This window comes from Mustela nivalis (genome assembly GCF_964662115.1).
Source record: "Mustela nivalis genome assembly, chromosome: 7".
Classification (NCBI taxonomy): Eukaryota; Metazoa; Chordata; class Mammalia; order Carnivora; family Mustelidae; genus Mustela; species Mustela nivalis.
The window spans coordinates 17,347,011-17,366,525 of record NC_139026.1 but is presented as its reverse complement, the minus strand read 5'-3'; the positions used below and the strand labels follow the sequence as shown (position 1 = coordinate 17,366,525).

The 19,515-nt window shown below is 39.4% G+C and overlaps 1 protein-coding gene across 16 annotated transcripts in view; it reads right to left on the bottom strand.

The window, feature by feature from the left end:
* The window catches only part of LOC309868924 (uncharacterized protein C12orf42), a 151,683-nt gene that overhangs the window by 109,576 nt on the left and 22,592 nt on the right, over positions 1 to 19,515 (bottom strand). For 8 of the 16 annotated variants that reach the window (XR_014313872.1, XR_014313873.1, XM_082739104.1 and 5 more), the window contains exon 3: positions 3,174 to 3,278. The exons of the other annotated variants lie outside the window; for them this stretch is intronic. Coding sequence is in view for 2 of the 8 variants with exons in the window: in XM_082739115.1 (XP_082595241.1) it covers positions 3,174 to 3,222 (49 nt within the window). In the remaining 6 variants the exon portion in view is untranslated. The remainder of the gene's footprint in view (positions 1 to 3,173; positions 3,279 to 19,515) is intronic. 16 annotated transcript variants of the gene reach the window in all.

Below are 19,515 nucleotides of genomic sequence, written 5' to 3'. Positions count from 1 at the left end.
TTTATTTATTTATTTATTTATTTATTTATTATTAGCATTTAACATCTATTAACTTCCCATTTGCCCATAGAACACACCCTGAAAAATGTGCTATTGCTCTGTGCTTGCAGTGGGTGGAATCTTACTCTATCCCCATCATTTTTGATTTGGGAATGTTAATGCATACCATTAAATGGGAAAGGAATAAATGCACTTATATAGCAAGCAAACAATTGGCTATATGACCAGCATCATTTGTCATTGACAAGCAATTACTTTTGCTCCCTGAAAAGCAATATTATTTCCTTCCAAGTATTTAGACTCCTAGTATTGTACTTTTCCAAAAGGTCATGAGATTTTAAACACCCCTTAGCCAACCCAAGTTCATTGGAAATTTCATTAACTAGAAAAATGGACAGAAAAGGGGGGAGGAAATTTACATTTTGCGAGACAGTCTTGTACTTTTATACTGCTGTTAATGTTAATACAAACCCGAGGCTTTGGGCCCGATTTTACAGAAATGAAAAAAAAAAATTTTTTCTCCAAATGTAAAAGCCTTTGAACTGAAATTTGATTATTAAAAGAAAAAGAGAAAGTGGAGCAATAATGTCAAACCATGCTATTTCAAGAAACGCTTTCCACACATACCCAAAAACTTGTCACCTCTTCTTCCGTCTCCATATGTCTCTATTTTTCATACATTTCTGAACTCAGACAACTCCGTGGATCTGCCACCCAAGAGCAACAGCCTCTGAGGTCTAGAGCAGCACCCAGCGCATCTCTGATCAGACAAGAACCCTTACAGTTCAGCACAGAAGAGTCCTCAGCTGCCACGACAATGAACTGTACTAAGTAGGGGCTGTGCAAAGAAGACCCCACCTTCAGGATGTTCTCCACAGTGTCTTTCATGTTTCAGGTCCCATGCAATTTTCAGATGGGTAATTGTGAAATCAGGGAATGTGTTCTCAAATGACAAAAAGAAAAACAGAACCTTCTGTTGAGAAAGGGAGAAATGTCATTCCACTAGAAAGGAAATGCAATTGTTCAAAACAATCTTCTCTCTTAAAAATCAAGAACCTGTATCATAACCTTTACAACTTCCGCTAAAATTTTCACAACATGCTCGTTTTCCTCCGCATTCACACCTTTACCCTACTCCCTATTCCATCTTGTGAAATCTGATTCTTACAAGATCACACCAGCCAGTAACTGTAACACATGTGCACACTCACTGCCATTTCTTCGCAAAAGTAAGGAGAGAAGTAACTGATGATCTCCTATCTGCTTTCCGGGCCACAATCACACGGGTATGACAGCTCTGGGACCGACGACATCTGCAAGCACTGAACCTTACTGATGTGCAAGCCAGCAGATCTCCCAAGATCTTCAGCAGGCTGAAAACAAGGTAGTTCTCCCTGGAAAACCCTGTGGTGGGTGTTCCAGTCTGGTAAATGGTGTGCTAGATTATTTCATCATGGCTTCTTCCTGCTGAAATCAAATCAGCCCTCCATTCAGCCAGTTCCTTGTAGGTCCTGGTGCAACCTTTCTATGCATGTCTTGATAATCACTGAATTTTTATTTTTTATGCTTACTTTTTTTTTTAAAAGATTTTGTTTATTTATTTGAGAAAGAGGGAGAGAGAAAGAGACAGAGCACACATAGGATGAGGGCAGAGGGAACAGACTCCCTGCTGAGCAGGAAGCCCAATGCCGGGCTCCTTCCTGGGACTCCTGGATCATGACCTGAGCTGAAGGCAGACGCTTAACCAACTGGGCCACCCAGGTGCCTCTTATTTTTTATATTTTAACTAATCAACAAATCACACTGTTTTGTGATTACAATAGTGGAGATCAATTTGTTGAATGAGCAAATAAATTCCTTCTATGTGCCAGACACTGTCCTATATGCTTTCCTTCTGTTGCAAATGATGTTTTAAAAGAAAATGAAAGAACAAATGAACTAAGAAATAACAGATCCTTTAAGGAGTAAAGAAACAATTTTTCATATTATTTGAAAGGAAAATTGCCTTGGAAATTATACATACACTGTTTCTGTCTCATAATATATTTTTAATTTTATAATTATATGTTTAGTTTTATATTCATATTATGAAACATAATATAAATATATTAATTATATATTTTATATTTAACTATAGATAATTATAGGTAATATATAATTCTGTATATAACAATCTCTTAAAATCAGTCACTTAGCAAATATGAATGAGTTGCCTATTGGATGCCAAGATTTGCTCAACATTCTGAGAATGGAGGATTAAGGGGGGCTAGGTAAGCTTACAGTCTAATGAAGAGAGCTGACAGGTGAAGATAGGATAGGGGAGGTCATGAAAAGAAACAGGTCTTGAGTTCACAAGCTAGTGAGAAGGTCATGGCTAGCAACCAGCAGAGGTTTTAATCATGAGATTAAACCCAAATCAAACAGCATGCAGATCATTGTGCAAATAACCAAGCAGAGGATATGACTTACTACAGAATGTTCTGTCAAATAATTGTGTTGCACATCTTGTTTCTACGACTAAATAACAGCTGGCAGTGATTTCATATAAGAACAATAACAAAGGGTAGAGAGGAAACTACTAGTTGCTGTTTCCATATTCTGTACCTTAGTTAACACCCATGAACCTGATCCATCACTTTATAAGCCAAATATTTCCTCCACCCTGCAAATATGGAAAACTGACACACTCAGAGTAGGGTAACTTTCTCAAAACAATCCTGCTGGTGTGTGGCAGAAGTGGGAATAAAATTGAGGCCCCCTCACTCCACAGGGGATGCAGGAAGTAGAAAAACACAGGTCCCACCCAACCCTCACTAACTCCAATTTTACTGTGATGGAAATCTAGATTTTTTTAAGGGGGAGTGGGGATAGCCAGAGGGAGAATCTCAAGCAGACTCCCCACTGAACACGGAGCCTGATGCCGGGCTTAATCCCAGGAACCTGAGATCATGATCAGAGCCAAAATCAAGAGTCAGACCATTAACTGATTGAGCGAACCAAGTGCCCCAGAAACCTAGATTTTTAAGTAAGATCTCTGGATTTCTTTTTTTAAAAAAATGGTAATAATTCAGAAATAATTTGTAAATGCTATTCAGGCCAAACAAAGCGCATCTGTAATCAAATGCTGACAGTCCATTAGAAACATTGCCAACATCTTGCTCAGCAGAAATTACCCAAATACACTGGGGAGACACGGACCATAAACATTACCAGAGGTGGCATATGAAGTCATGTTGAGTTGGCATCAGTCTTCAGTTTATTTTCTTCAGGGCCTTAGACTGTGAAAGACAGAGACTACTACACACTTAAATTCACATCGAGTGCACGTGGCTAAATCCTTGAAATGTTATTACATATTTATAGATTTAATGTTGTACTTCTTCATTTTAATGTTCTAAAATGTTTGTGTCTTACCAATTTGATACATTTATTTGTATCAAATAAAAATTCTTCCATTCTTTCTCTTTTTTCTTTATTATATATGACAAATATTTTACTGTTTTTTGCAAACATTCAACTTTTGGTTTTATGGGTCAACTTTACTAGCTTTTTTTCCCATTTCAATAATTTTATCTTCAGTAACTGTAATGATCAGGGTGGATGTTGTTACTCATTTAGAAGCTTCTTAGGTTGAAAGCTTGATTCTTTCTTTTTTTTCTTACTGTTTTTTGTTTTTAATTAAATGCCACCAAAAGCTAGATATTTTTCCCTGGTCCCTGTATGGCTGATCTCTGGTTGGTGTTGATATGAAGGGCTTCCATTTATTACCTTTTACTTCTTAATTTTACACTTCCAAATTAAAAATTTAGAGTAAAATGAAAGCATTTTCTAAGTTTTTATTGCATGATTGTCATCAATGAGGCTTCTATGATAGCAAATTTTGAAATTCATTGAGTGTTCCTATGTACTTAATGTGTAAATACATAATTGATTTTTATAAGTTGTCCAAATGTATTTTTAAATTATGCTTACTATATATTTGGATTTAATTGTTAATTATGTTGGGGGGCACCTGGGTGGGTCAGTGGGTTAAAGCCTCTGCCTTTGGCTCAGGTCATGATCTCAGGGTCCTGGGATCCAGTGCCACATCGGGCTCTCTGCTCAGCAGGGAGCCTGCTTCCTCCTCTCTCTCTGCCTGCCTCTCTGCCTACTTGTGATCTCTGTCTGTCAAATATATAAATAAAATCTTTAAAAAAATAATAACTGCTAATTATGTTACTTAATTTTCCATAGGCATAATAATTTTTGACTACTGGACTCATTTATTTCTATCTGAAGACTCACCCACATTTAGTTTCTCCTTATGGGTGTTTCAATTATACAAATAAAAATCTTTTCTCCTCTATCAGGAGATATATACATATACATACATATATGTAATGTTTACTGCATTACTGTCATTTTTAAGTGTAAAATATCAGAATTGTATAAAATAAAATATCAAGAAATTGTATAAGATCAAGTATTAGAAATTATACAAATATCAGAATTTCCCTCTTCGTTTTAAATATCTTTGCATTGAAATTATTTTGTCTGAAATTATGGTTAGTGCAAATGCTTTCTCTGTCATGTTACCTCCTAAATTATTTCACTTAAATACATTATTTTTATAATTTTAAATATATATATTTGGCATATATAAAAGAATATATATAGTAAAGTGGTTATTGAGACTTGTTTGTATATCCTGGGTATTAATGCTTTCTGGATCATGTGTATTATAAATATCTTATCCCCTTTTTCAACTTATTATTTCATTTTCTTTGTGGTGTCTAAATGAACAGACCTAATTTTTAATACATTGTCCTTATCAAGACTTTTCGATTAATATTTTTATATATTGTTCTCAAAAATCTTCCCTAGCTAGAGATCATGAGAAGGTTCTTCTGTATTGCTTTTATTTTTTATTATTTTTATTTTTTTTATTTTTTTAAAGATTTTATTTATTTATTTATTTATTTGACAGAGAGAAATCACAAGTAATCAGAGAGGCAGGCAGAGAGTGAGGGGGAAGCAGGTTCCCTGCTGAGCAGAGAGCCTGATGCAGAACTTGATCCCAGGACCCTGAGATCATGACCTGAGCTGAAGGCAGAGGCTTAACCCACCGAGCCACACAGGCACCCCTATATTGTGTTTTAAATGTTTATAGCTTTGTATTTTATATTTAAGTCTCTAATCTATCTTGAATTGATTCTTATGTAAAGTATGAGTAAAGAGTTAAACTTCTTTTTTTTCCTAAGGATAATCTAGATATATCTAGGAGTCAGCAATTGCCCAAGCACCATTTGTTGAAGAGTTCCTTGTTTCATCACCAACCTGCAACAACAGCAATAACAATCCCATCTACTTGTCTTCTTGCTGGAATTCTCCTCACAATTAGAACAACACTTACATATAACTGTTATTTTATATATATATATATATATGTGTGTATATATATACACACACATATATATATATATACACACACATACATATATACATACATATACAAATATATATACATATATACATAACTGTCGCTGACAATCATAGTAGTGCTACACCAAGGAACATACAAGTCTTTTCTACTACATTATTAGCTCTCAGAGAGAAAAACTGTCTTTCTCATCTTTTTATCTTTCAGATAACATAGCAAAGAGGCTAGGAAGAAAAACCATGTAAAAGGAAGCTATGGAGACTTCTATTTCAAAATGATGAACTGAGTACACACATAGCAGTCTCTCACACCTACAAATGTTTCTTGGATTAAATTCATCTGAATTACTCATACAAAAAAGTGGCTCTTATACTATGGTTCTGGAGTGATATAATTTTCAAAGAGGAATGGAATAAGTAGAAATGTCCATCATAAACCTTTCCTGGGTTCAAAGCAATGTTTATTAAAATTTTTTTATGTTTTTATTTAAATTTTAGTTAGTTAATTAACAAACAGTATAATATTCATCTCAGGTGTGCAATTTAGTGATTGAACACTTCCATACATCACCTGGTGCTCATCACAAGTGCCCTCCTTAATCCGCATCACCAATTTAACCCATCCCCCCACCCACTGCCTCTCTGGTAACCATCAGTTCATTCTGTATAGTTAAGAGTCTGTTTCTTGGTTTTCCTTTTTCCCCCCGTGATCTTTTGTTCCTTAAATTCCACACCAGTGAAATCATATGGTATTTGTCTTTCTCTGATTTATTTCACTTAGCATAATACTGTCTAGTTCCATCCATGTTATTGAAAATGGCAAGATTTCATTCTTTTTGTGGTTGAGTAATATTCCATTGTTTTTTATCTTTGCTTATGCAGTCTTTTGTTCTTCTTCCTCAAATAAACTCTCGTCTGCACCATACAGATCTCCCACTATTCAGGTCTCCTTCCACCATCCTGGATGGCCCTTTCTTCTCTGTTCCTCTTCACACTGTGTGAGAGTTCTCCTTGCTCCCCCATATCCCCTAAGATGTGAGGTTCCTATTTCTACCTTCACTGATTTTTCTCTTAAGGATAAGCCCATGGATCTTTTCATCCTATTATCTCCTTAGAAAGAGGGAAAAGAAAGATGTGAATCTGCATGTTACTTTTTAACCTGTCAAGCTTAGAGTAAGTACTTATGAGTTTAATAAGAGATATTTAAAATTATCTACTTGTTTTCTATTAAAAACATCTATTGTACAATATTCCTTTTTACTTTATCCAGGATAAACTTCACTAAGAATCCCAGACTTATGTGTTCTTCTTTGCTGACTAGATGTTGCTGTTGCTGATGACTCTAGAACACAGCCTCTTTGAATATGATGGCTTTTGACATTTATAGGACATTTTCTGGAAACAACAGGGATTTTTCAAATCTTGTCAAAGATCAGTACAAAGACATTTCATTCCTGCCTCAGTTCACTAATGTTTGGGTTCAAAAGTCCAGAGTTTGAGAGCTGCCATTTTCACTATACCAGGAAAAGCAGACTTTTAACTCCATATCCACCATTTTCTTCAGGCAAACAGTAAAACACAGCACACATGAGAAAAGAACCAACAGCAAAACATAAAGTAAGTGTTTGGAAATTGAACCGGATATTTCTTCTGACACTTGCCCAGTTAGTTATATGGTACTGCAAACATTTCTCTACAAATCAATTCTTGCTTGAAGACTGAGGTTGTTTTTTCAATAGACCTTGGAAATCGAGGTGTAGTTTTCCTCTTAAGTCTGAATTTATCCATTTCTCTTTCCTTTTAGAAATTCCTCACAGGGGCACCTGGGTAACTCAAACAGTTAAGTGCCTGAGTCTTGATTTCAGCTCAGTCACTATCTCAGGGTGGTGAGACCAAGCCCCACATCAGCCTCCACCTTGGGCATGCAGGCTTAGATTATCTCTCTCCCTCTGCCTGTCCCCAACTCTTCCTGCTCTCCCTCTCTCTCCCTCTCTCTCTCTCAAGAGTCTCTCTCTCTCTCTCAAGTAAATAAATAAATAAACAGAAATTCCTTGCAGATTTAAGGATGTTTCTTATGTGTGACTTTATGCAGTAAGTTAATAAGCTAGTAAAATCCTTCATCCAGTCACTTGTGATTTCTGTTTTCTTGGTCTGAGTTTTAAGGTAATATAATCTGCTTTGAAAAATTCACAAGAATGATGAAAAGACTTCTCAAAGATTATCTGACCAATTACCATCTTAAAAATGCAATTCCTAAGAAGCCTAAATGGTCCACTTGTGACACAGAGGGAAGGATGCATGACCCTGAGGCTTCCTCTTCCTTTTGTAATCTTTCCTCAGTTACTGTGTTCACCAGTATGGCTGAAGAACTGTGTTCACAGAACTTGGACTCTTTTGTTTGTTGTCCCTGGAAACTGTTATTTGTTTACTTTCTACTTTGAACTTATGCATAAGATGCAACAGAGAGAATTCTGGTAGTTCGCAATTCCAAATGAACATGCAGGTAAGTCTCAATTTCTGTATCATATTCCTCCAAGAAAGTCACATTTAGCATAGTTATCCACAGAAGGTACCTCCAAGATGCATACTGTGTTTCTCTGAGGAAGTTCACTTCTCTCCTTTCCATGCTTGTGCCCCATGAGAAAGTCAGCTGGCTCCTTCATCTGCGACTGAAAGGTGCAGAGAAGATGAAGCGAATAGCACCCTTGTACTGCTGTAGTGGGAGGGGGAGGGGCGGCAGTCTGTAAGCTCCGCCCAGCTGACCATCTCTTGGAAAACAGAGAGAAAATGGCCGCCTTAGTGCCCAGGCTAGCTCTCCTGGCTGGAGCTGTTGTTTATGAGCCACATTCCTTTGTGCATTCTCTCCGGTTGTCACAACAATGTCTTACTGCTGTGTCAGCCAGGTCAGCTGAATGGGGATCTACAAGGGTCTGTTTTTTAAATATTTCTAGTTCCCATACTTTCAAAAACATCTAGTTAAGTTGCCTAAAAAACCTGATCTTTCAAGCTTTTAAATCAGTTGCCATAGTAACAGATGTTCAAAGACAGGGCCCTACAGTTTTGTGTTAAACTATGTTTGCCCCGACTTCCCACAAACTTTACATCTATATGCTCTGTCTTGGTGGGGTGGGGTAAAGGCACAAGTAAAATTTTCAGTCTTTGTTATCTTCCTGTACGACTTTTTTTAAAAAAATAAAATAAAACTTCACATAGCTAAAAAATTGGCCATAGTGTAGTGCTATTTTATATCAGTCTTGGTGTTTAATAAGGCCTGAATATATTGAAATAATAATCATAGCAACTAGGAAGGAGAAGTGGGGAAAAGCAGCAGGCTCAGTTGCCTGTCCTCCAACTGCACTTCAGATAGAATGAAAACCACACAACTCCATTGACTGGTCATCTTGAAACAAAGAACAAAAGCTTAATCACATATCTAGACAGGGCAATTAAAGTCAAGAGCACAGAAATCTAATTCTCCAAGCACATCCATGCATAATAACCACTTTTGGAAATGTGGTCTATACTGAAAAGCTTCTGTGTCTGTATAGAATCTGTACTTTTTAATTATGAGACATTTCACATAAAGAAGACATGGGGGGCGGGGGTGAGTCCAACAACCATGGGAGGAGGCATTTCCTTCTTCAGGCTCTGAAACTAGTAGGTTTCTAGCATCAGCTTGTAAGAAAGAAAACAGACAGTGCTTTTTCAAGATTTCACAGCAAAACTGCTCTCTAAAAAGAGGCATGTGGCAAATTAGAAAGAGTAAAACAAATAGTGACACTGAGATCTGGGTTCAAATACCAGCTCTGCCTCTTACCAGATTGTGATGTTTCTTACAGTGTCTGAGCATCGTCCTTTCTTTGGGATGAAAATATCACCAGAAATGGATTTCCATTTAATAATCCTAAGAGATCCCTGTGGAAAACATCCAGCTGAGCAAGGTCTTAGTCTATGTTCCTCCTTTTCTATTGTCCCCATCTCCATCAGGAATCCCTGGACCTAAAAGCAAAAATTCTCTTTCTTAATGACTCTGGTCCTGTTTCTTGAGTGGACCACAGGGGTCTCTGCCCAAGATGCCATCTATAGCTCAAGGGCCAAGTCGTGCTCTGCAATGGAGTCACACCTGGTCAGGGAACTAGATGAGACAACCACAGCTCCCTTACATTTTAAGAGAATTGGTCCCTTTTTATACCTCCAAACAGATTAGAATGATTTTTGTGTTGGTTCAGATCTTCCAAGAAGAAGATGCCACAACGGATTAAACAATGAAGAAAAGTATTAGGGGAAATGACTCTTGAAAAAAATGGGGAGAAACAAGTCTGACCCCTGCAGGCAAGGAGAAAGGAAAAGAGTGGAGGCTGGGTGGAAGCTTCCTATACTGCCACACAGTCTATGGAAAATACATGTAGAAGGCCTGAGAGTCCTCAAGCCAAAGTCAGCCATCAGAAGAGTCTCTTGCCTCCCAGGATGGGCTTCAGTATCCCTATCATGCTTGGCCTCCTAACAGACCAGAGAGGGGAATTCTTATGGTAACCACAGCTTCCTAATTAGGTTTCACATTTTCTCCAGATATTGACAAAATCTTAAATTAAAATTTAGATGTTTAAAAAAATGATTGTGTGTGTGTGTGTAGCACCAATCTCTCAATTAAGAAATATTACATGAAGCAAGCAATGCACAGAGATGCTGAAGACACTGCCTTTGCTCTACCTGAAACTGTTGCCACAGCTAGAGGACACTCTTTCACCCAATTTTGAGGACCCTGATACCCTTGTCCTTCTCCATACCTCTGCTGCAAGAAGCCTTCCTCCTCAGCTACCTTGAGAGCTTCCTGTACCCTAAGCCATCCCGTCTTCCTGAAAAGCTCAGACCAAAGTGGCTTAACTCTGTGGGCACAGGATTCATAAAAGAGTATTTGTTAACACTCACTGCTGTGAGACATAAATCCCAAAAGTTCAACTGCTTCACACAATTGAAATTTATTTTTTGCATATCTGACAATCCCTGAAGATATGTAACAGTCAGCCTTCCACACAATCATTCAGGAACCTCTACTGGATGAGCCCCTTGAGACTTGGGGACCTTCTCTTCCAGCCAGTGAACAGAAAAGAAAAGAATATAGGAAATCCTGGGAGACTTTTCTGGGCCAAGCCTGGGCATGGAATCGATTGCTTCCACACTCACATCTTGTTGACCAGCACAAATTCCAAGGCCACATCTACCTGCAAGTGAGGCTGGAAATTACAGTCCCACTGTGCGCTCTAGAGCAGGAGTAGATTTGATTAGCACCTAGCCAGCTCAGTGAAAAAAGACCCAGTGCTGGAGCCTGGGGCACTGGGACCTGGGGACTGGGATCTGAGACTTACTGAAATTACTATCCATGCCATGGGAGCTGCAGTGTTGTTGGGTCCCCCAAGAATGGGCCCATGGTCAAAGGAGAGAGACTGATACAGAACGAAGGTCAAGCAAAGCTTTGTTTCGCGCCAAGCATCAAGAATCAAACCGACCATCAAACAGACCGGTCGTGGCTGCCCCTTACAGAGAGAGCGACCCCCTCCCTGCCTCACAGACTAACTTTTATAGAGCAAAGGCCATGTGGTTGGGCCTGGCCACACACAGGTGGCGAATGAGATTGTAACACACAGAGAAAGCTGCACAGTCATTCTAGGTCACACATAAGTGACCAATTGAATTAACAATTTACCCTATAATAGACATTTGAACTAGCCTATCACCTTGGTCAGAATTGGCGCCCAAAAGGCAGGGCCCATGCTCCTTGGTAGCTAGGGAGACAGTATGTGGGCTCTCCTGATTGGATGTCTCCACCTGACCGGACTCATCCCTGCATTTGGACTGTTCTCTCCACCTGACCTGACCCACCCTTGTATTTGGGCTTTGCTACCTGGGACTGGTTTCCTGGACTTGCTTTTAATTAAGTTCCCCTGGGGGGTGCAGGGTCAATTTAAGTTTTACTGCATAAACAACAAAATGGCTGTTCAACTGAGGTGGGGCCGCTCAGGCTAAATAGACCCTTACAGTGTTGTTTTCAAATGTTTTTGAGTTTGGCTTCAGAGCCTACCCGCAGGACTGAGCTCAGCTTTGAACACTTAGTACATGTTTCCAGGTGGAAAATAAACAACCTATTTATAAGCAGACTTTAGTAAGAAAGTCCTACCTGTAAATTAGAGGAGCTAAATATATACATGTGAGTGAATGCACATATGTTAAATGTGAATTTGGAGATCAGGTAATTGACGATTGGTTTCTAGCCTCTAACAAACTTAAATTCTTGTCGTTGGCATGAGTAGATCCAAGGTATGTTAGGAAGTGACACTTGTGATCATTTAGGTATTTCCTTGGTGCAATATCCTGTCTGTTGAAAACACCATTAAACGGATCTTTACTCCCGCGGTCCTTGTGACAGGTCGACTAAAATTACTGTCTTCCACTAACCTCCAATGAAGCAATCTGTCTTATAAGAATACAATTTTAGGACCACATTCACTGCATTATGATGAAATTTCATTTTATATTCTCACACTTAAATGCAAATATGCCATTTCAAACATATGCTTAGAGAGAATGCAAAAACTGCCCGCAATCCAGCCACTTAGCTCAGACAATTAACAATAGTGTCTTTTTTTTCAAGCCACATCAGAGCTTCCCCTTACTTTGAAGATGACAAAATAGCTCTTCATAATCCCCTAACAACATAATCCTGCATTGCATCGTCCATGTAGAGGACAGATAATATCATGAGCTTACAAATTAAAGTCTGGAAATTTTAGGTCTCTGAAGAAGTTGAACAATACATTCCTGATTAGAGAAATATGCAAAGACTGCATTCCAGATGCACTTTGCATTTATAAAACATTTCCATAACACTTATAGACATGTGGACAGAAATGATACCATATTTGCCATGTCTGCACTTACGTTCAGGAAATTAGATTAGCAATAGCAGATTGTGATAAGAAGAGGAGACTTTAATTCTTGATTCAACTCTGCCCTTACTAGCTGTGTGACCCTGAACAAGCCACCTGACTTCTCTGGGCTTTTGTTCCCTCCTTTGTGAAACAAAGACTTAGGTTAAATGACTTTGCCACATCCAGGAGTGCCTGGGTGGCTTAGCGGGTTAAGTAAGCATCTGCCTTCAGGTCAGGTCATGATTCCAGGGTCCTGGGATCAAGCCTCACAGGGAGCCTGCTTCTCCCTCTCCTTCACTCCCCCTCTCTCTCTGTCAAATAAATGAATGAGTAAATTTTTAAAATACATACATACATACATACATAACTTTTCCACATCTAGGATTCTATATGATATATTTAACATTTGGGGTCTCCATTTCCACAAACAGAAAACTGGTTATAAAACTATCAACCCTTGGGGATGCCTGGGTGGCTCAGTCAGTTAAGCATCTGCCTTCTGCTCTGGTCAGGGTCCTGGGATGGAGTCCCACATCAGGGCTCCTTGCTCAGTGGGGAGCCTGCTTCTCCTTCTGCCTGCCACTCTCCCTGCTTCTGTGCGTTCTCTCTCCCTCCCTCTCTCTCTCTGACAAATAAATAAAATCTTAAAAAAAAAAAAAACTATCCACCCCTTTTTAATCTTAAAATACTCTTAAGGATTATAAAAAAGAAGTATATGAAAACAAGCTTTGGAAATTGCAAAGTGTTATGCAAATGTAAGATTTTTAAAGAGAAATAGTCACATTCATACTGTCCAAATCTTTTGCATGCTTGCTTAGTCTGGAACCTGAGTAGATACAGTGGAGTTTAAGACTTAGCTCTGCTGATCCATCTACACATCATCTAGAAAGCTGGGTGTTATTTCCATTTTTGACAAGGTATAGAAGATGGCCTGAAGTCCAGACAAAGAAACATTGTTTACAGCCAGAAACCAAAGCACCCTCCTAATACCACAACATAATAGGGTGCTACTGTAGGCTGCCTTCTTTAGCAACTCCAACTGGAATGCCCCCTAAAAGCCACACACAGAGCGTGTCTACCAGACTAAAATACAGGAAAGCAAACTCGTTGGGTAAAGACAAAGTATTGCTGCCATTAGGAAGGGCATTACCTACTATGAGGGAGCCAGGCTGGTAAACTCTGCCATGGAAGGCATGGAAGTCCAATGGACCCGACTTGATTTGAAGAATACTAGGGGTGTCTGCACATCCATGAAAGCACTGTCAGTGTGATGGCTAAGTATTATCAAAGATGTTGTAGGGTCATTGATCACATTACTCACAAAAGTCCATCAGTGGAGAATGTCCTAAAAACCAATGCATGAACCTTTTGTTTCTCACCTCCCCCTGGTCCAGGCCATGTCCTGAGCAAGAAGGTGGTAATCATGAAGAGCCAGCCTTTGGAGCTGCCGCTGGCGGGTTCGAATCCTGGGTGGGTCACTTGCCTGCTCTATGGAATCAGGCAAAGTGCTTAAGTTCTTTGTGCCTCAGTTTCCCCTTGTATTAAGGAAACTGCTCCTCCAAATGTAATAGAACGATATATAATATACATCTATCTATATATATATCGTTTTATATATATAACGATATATATATAACAATATATACAGTATATACAATATATATATTGTGTATATATATATATATCGTTATATATATAACGATATATAATTTATATATATATAACGATATATACAGATATATACCTATATAGAATGCTCAGCACCGTGCCTGAGCATCAGCCAGGATTATCAAGACTCACTGAGATCTGCTTTCTGTTCTGATCCTATCTTCTAATTCTCCCTGACTCTCCTAAATATTTTATAACTGCTAATTATGAAATCTTGGCATATCATAGGGTCAGTTTAGTGGGATACAATCACCAATTATTTAGAGAAAATGGAATGGAGTACAATGCAAAGGGATTGAACATGAAAGAGTAAGACAGGATACAGTAGAAAAGGAAATACATCACATGTAATGAGATTAATATTGTTATGTGCAGCTGGGGGGGCAGGGATGTGCATGTGCGTGTGTGTGTGTGTGTGTGTGTGTGTTACTGAGATAAGGATGAAAAATATATTTTCTAATGTGGGACACCATCAAAAATGTTTCAAAGCTACAACCCTAAGTCCTTTCTTTGTGCCCTCTGGAATCCCTAATCCACGGTGTACAAAATTCCTTATATTCTCAGACTTTTTTCTGAATGGTCCTCTTGACCTCTTACTGTAACTCAGTGTTACTCAGACTTGAAGTGCATCAGGGTCTCCTGGAGAACTTTGTAGTAGACAGCCATTAAAATAGTCCCTAATGATCCCTCATTCCTAGTATTCATACATTGTGTAATACCCTTCAATGTGAGCTGAAGTCACAACCCACCTCTTAAGAATAGAACAGAGAAGTCATTTTTTATCCCTTCTAAGACTACATCAGTTTCAAGATGACTGCAGACCAACCAACAGCTTGACCACAGCCCCATGACAGACCTTGAACCAGAGGCACTCAGCTAATGTTCCCGGATTCCAGACCCTCAAACACTGAAAGATAATATCCATTGTTTTCAGCTTCTGAGGTTTGCATAATTTGTTACACACCAATACCTAACCAATACCAGTTTGTTAACATATAAGTCGCTGAGTCCATCCCAGAAGTCCTGATTCAGTATGTCTGGGGTGGGGTCCAAAGATTTGGAATTCTGTCAAGTTCTCAACTGATGATGCTGATCTAGAAGAACACATTAAGAAGACTATTCTATCTGAACCCAGATTCTTACTGAGGATCTCACTTCCCCTACAGCCCTCTCAAATGAGAGCTGCTTCATTTTGCTTCCTCTCTCTCTCTCTCTCTCAGCCCATCATCTTCTGGGCTTTCCCTTCCATATCTCATCAGCCCTCCCCTTCCCCCTCTCCCTAGCTTAGAAAGTCTTTCTATCTCTCGTCTATCTGGAAGGAAGCTGCCAGATAATTTTTCCAGGATCCATCTACTCTGTAATGATAAAGCTCTGGTCACTTTGCCAACATTATTGCTAGGAAAGTCTTTAGAATTCAAAAGGATCTTTTCTCTCTCAGACACCTGACTCTCACAATTGAAAACTGGCTTCCAAGGCCATTGTTTCTGAAATGCCATGTTAAAATTCTAACTTAGTCTCAAGGGGTGGAATGGGTAGAAAAACAAGAACTCTCAAAAATGCAAAATAAATCATATAACATTTCCCCCAAAATAACTTGTGTCTGAACATGATTGCACTTATAGAATAAAACTTTAATTGGTAACAGAAGTTCAACCTATAAATGTTTATTTTGAATACTATTTTTTATTTCATAACCTGCTACTTATTTCATCACCCTTCTGATTTTTTTAAGCTAGCTTTTACTTCTTAATGAGATGTAATGTTCAGAAAAGCCTAAAATTCTAGCTAGCATTCAGAGAGGAGTTGATGTGCAAAGTATGGTCTTCCTCCTCATAAATGGGGCCTGCCTTTCTGAATCCCAGACTTACCCTCTACACAGCTTAAGATTCCCTGGGTGAAGAAAGGTGTTTATTCTCCAAAGAACTGTAAACGTAATGCATGTGATAGTTATTCATAGAATAGTTAAGTAATTTTATCCACCAGAGAGCAAACTTCTAGAATGTAAACTGTGGGGGTTTTCCTAATCAGAGTGTTATGGGTAAAATTCTCACTGATCTTAACTCAGACCTCTCTCACTCAGACGAAGAGGCAATCTCCTCATTCTTGGTGTGTAACAGGAGGCACCAACTTTGGAATTCTCCCCCCATTTTAAGTGCCCACAGAACTGCTCCTGTCTTTTACAAGCGTCTAGAAGCCGGCTTCGAAAACAAACCCTATGGGGGAAAAAAGAGGGGGAGGATGAATTCACCCAAAGTGCAAATTATGAGACTCAGGCTCCCCTTTTCTGTAGAACTAACAAGTGAATCTTATAGTGCAGACAAAAAAAAAAAAAAAAAAAAAAAAACCACTGAAGTGAGTGTTTGAGAGACATTTGTGCTGGTGAGGACAGCATTTTCATGGTAATTTGTTAATGTTCTTGCAGAGCAAGGGTAATTTACTGCAGTAAAATCTAGCTAACAGTTGCAGAGATTTGAGGCCTCCTTCAGGGAGACCACATGCATGCCCACAGGCTATCTGGTGCCTGCAAGTCTCCCACAGCCACTCACAGATCCGCTGCTAAACGTTTTTCCCCACTGGACCTGCTGGACACCCCTGTCCTGCCCGCTTCCCCCACCTGACAACCTCAGAGCCAGCACCCAGGGAGGGAAGCCCAGCTGGATGGGAGAGGGAGCAAGGAGTTTGGCGAGGGTTCAGGAAGAAGGCTTGGTGTTCCGAAGACTCAAATTCTGAGAGGTCTTAACCTGACAGCTCTCTTTTAGGGCACTCTGTCAAGAGCAAGACAAAAAAGAAATTAAAAAAAAAAAATACATAAAAGACATCTATCAATACTACTCATTTTCTTTTCTGATTATGAAGATTTTCAACTCAAAAGGGGACAAAATCACCAATAATTCTATCTAGACATCTTGACTCCGTTCCTTCCAGTTTTTTTTTAAGACTATTTATTTATTCATTTGAAAGAGGGGGGGGAGCATGTGCATGCAAAAGAGAGAGAGAAAGAGTGCACAGCAAGGGGAGTGGCAGAGGGGGAGGGAGAAGCAGACTCTGGCTGAGCAGGGAGCCGGATGCCTGGCTCCATCTCAGATCATGACCTCAGCCAAAGGCAGACACTTAACCTACTGAGCCACCCAGGTGCCCTCTTCCAGTCTTTTTCTGTCCAAAATTTAATTACTGTAAGCAACTTTATTGTGAATGAATCCTTTTTTTTTTAAATTAGATTCTTATAGTCACCTAATATCATTGTCTGTATGCACTGTAAGTCATAGAATGTTCCTGTTAGGGGACCATAGCGGTGGCTCCCATCATTACATAACTATAAATACATTGTAGGGACCATCCTTGTACAGAAATCTTGGTCTCACACTCTATTTTATTAAGATGGATTCTCAGAAGAGATGAATGGTATCAATAGATACGGACATGTCAACATACTTGGTACATAAAATTGAGTCAAATTGCTTTCCAGAAAAGCTGCAGCCATTAGACAGAACAGGAGTCCCATATTAATGCCCTTCAGCCACATTCAGTTTTTAATCTGTGCTCATTTGACAGGCAAAATTACAGATGGAAAGTGACTTTTTCAGTTTATAGCTAGAAAATGCATTATGTATAGCTTGGTTTGCTCATAAAATTAACATATCTGGCCCATTTGGGAAGGGATGAAATCAGTCACTGAGAACTGAAAGTGACCTCACAGAGCACATGATCCACCAGGTGAAGTGGTTTGTCCAGGGTCATGCAAACATTTAGTGATGAACTTGGAACTAAAACTGAGAATTGCTCTAATTCCCATCCCATCTTTGCAAAGCAGAGATGGAGATATAGAGGAGACTTCTGATGCTCATTTGATTAAACTTCCTCCCCTTCCATTGTCCACATCTTTACAGCAGTGCACAAGACAGCTACTCCTGCACCCTGCAGTTCACCATCAACTTCCACATTTCCCACAGGGTCCTTTTGGAGAAGAGGGGTCCCAAAATTCAAATTTGTTTCTGAGTTAAATAGAGCCAACTGTCAGGAGGAAACTCAGTCCATTTTGAAAATATCTCAAGTGACAATCTAAAATCAAATACGAATGACACTTTCCTGCCTCTTTGTCTTTCATCCTGAGTTGCCTCCCTTCTTGCCTTTTATGACAAGAACATGAAAGTCATGGCCTGACTGAAGGCTCTCTGTAATACCACCTTTCCCATCTAAAAGCACCTTTTAATTTCTGCATTCAAATATCTTCTCCGTCTGACCCTGTCATGGCTTGAGAACAGTCATAAATTCTTCCTGATGCTAGGTGGTTCTATGGCCCTTCGCCTTGAATCTACACAAGCTTGTGACTGCTTTGACTAATAGAACACAGGAGAAGTGATGCCACATGATGCTCAAGGCCTGGTGACAGAAGGCAATACAGCCTCCTCCTTACCCGCTAAGAATACCTGTGCTGGGAGCCATGAGCCACCATGTAAGAAGTCTGACCACTCTGAGGCCATCATACGATGAAGAAATTCACATCATATGGGGAAGCTACAAGTAGATGTGCTGATTGACTGTTCTACCTAAACCTAGCCTTCAAGTCATTCAGCCCAGATGCCAGACAGAGAAGTGAAGAAGTCTCCAGACCATTTCAGCACCCAGTCATTTGAGTAAACCTTGGCTTTCATGTCTTCCCAGCTAATGCCCAAGGCATCATGGAACTGAAGCAAGCCATCCCCCTGTGCTTTGGCTGAATTCCTGGCTCACACAATTAATGAGCATAATAGAATGATTGCTGTTTTATGACAATATGTTTGAAGCATTTGTCGCACACCACTAAGTACCTGAAATAGCCCCATCTTATTTCATTAATGCTATGCTTGAATATTTGTGACTTTCCCCCACACCCCAAATTCATATGTCAAAATCCTAATGCCTAGTGTGATGGTTTTAGGAGATGGAACCCTTGAGAGGTGGTGAAGTTGTGAGGAGTGTTATGAATGGAATTAGTGCCCTTAATAAAAGAGGCCCCAGAGAAGTCCCCTCACACCACAAGAGGACACAGCAAGAAGTCAGCAGTTCATAACCCAGAAGAGAGTCCTCACAAGAATACGACCATGCCAGCACCCTGATCTTGGACCTCAACCTCTAGAACTGAGAAAAGTAAGTTTCTGTTGCTTACAATCCACCAGTCTGTGGTATTTTGTTATAACAGCCCTGATGGACAACTATTCTCCACCTCTTCCTTTTCCCTCACCAGGCCATGAGCTACAATTTCCCCTACCTTACTTCCAAAAATCTCTGAGGATTGGATTGGGGGCATTTGTAACAATATTTAGTGTGAATATTGTTGATTGTTGCATTGAAAAAGAGATTTAAATTCACCCAGAACACGAAGGGGCCTAGAAATGGATTTTCCAGATGACATTAAAATGTCAAATGTTTTCTCTGCTCTGTTTTGTTTGCCATCAGTTTCCCAGTTCCTGATGCCTATCCACATCTTGAATGTACAGAATTTCCAGAAACTTTCCACATTCAA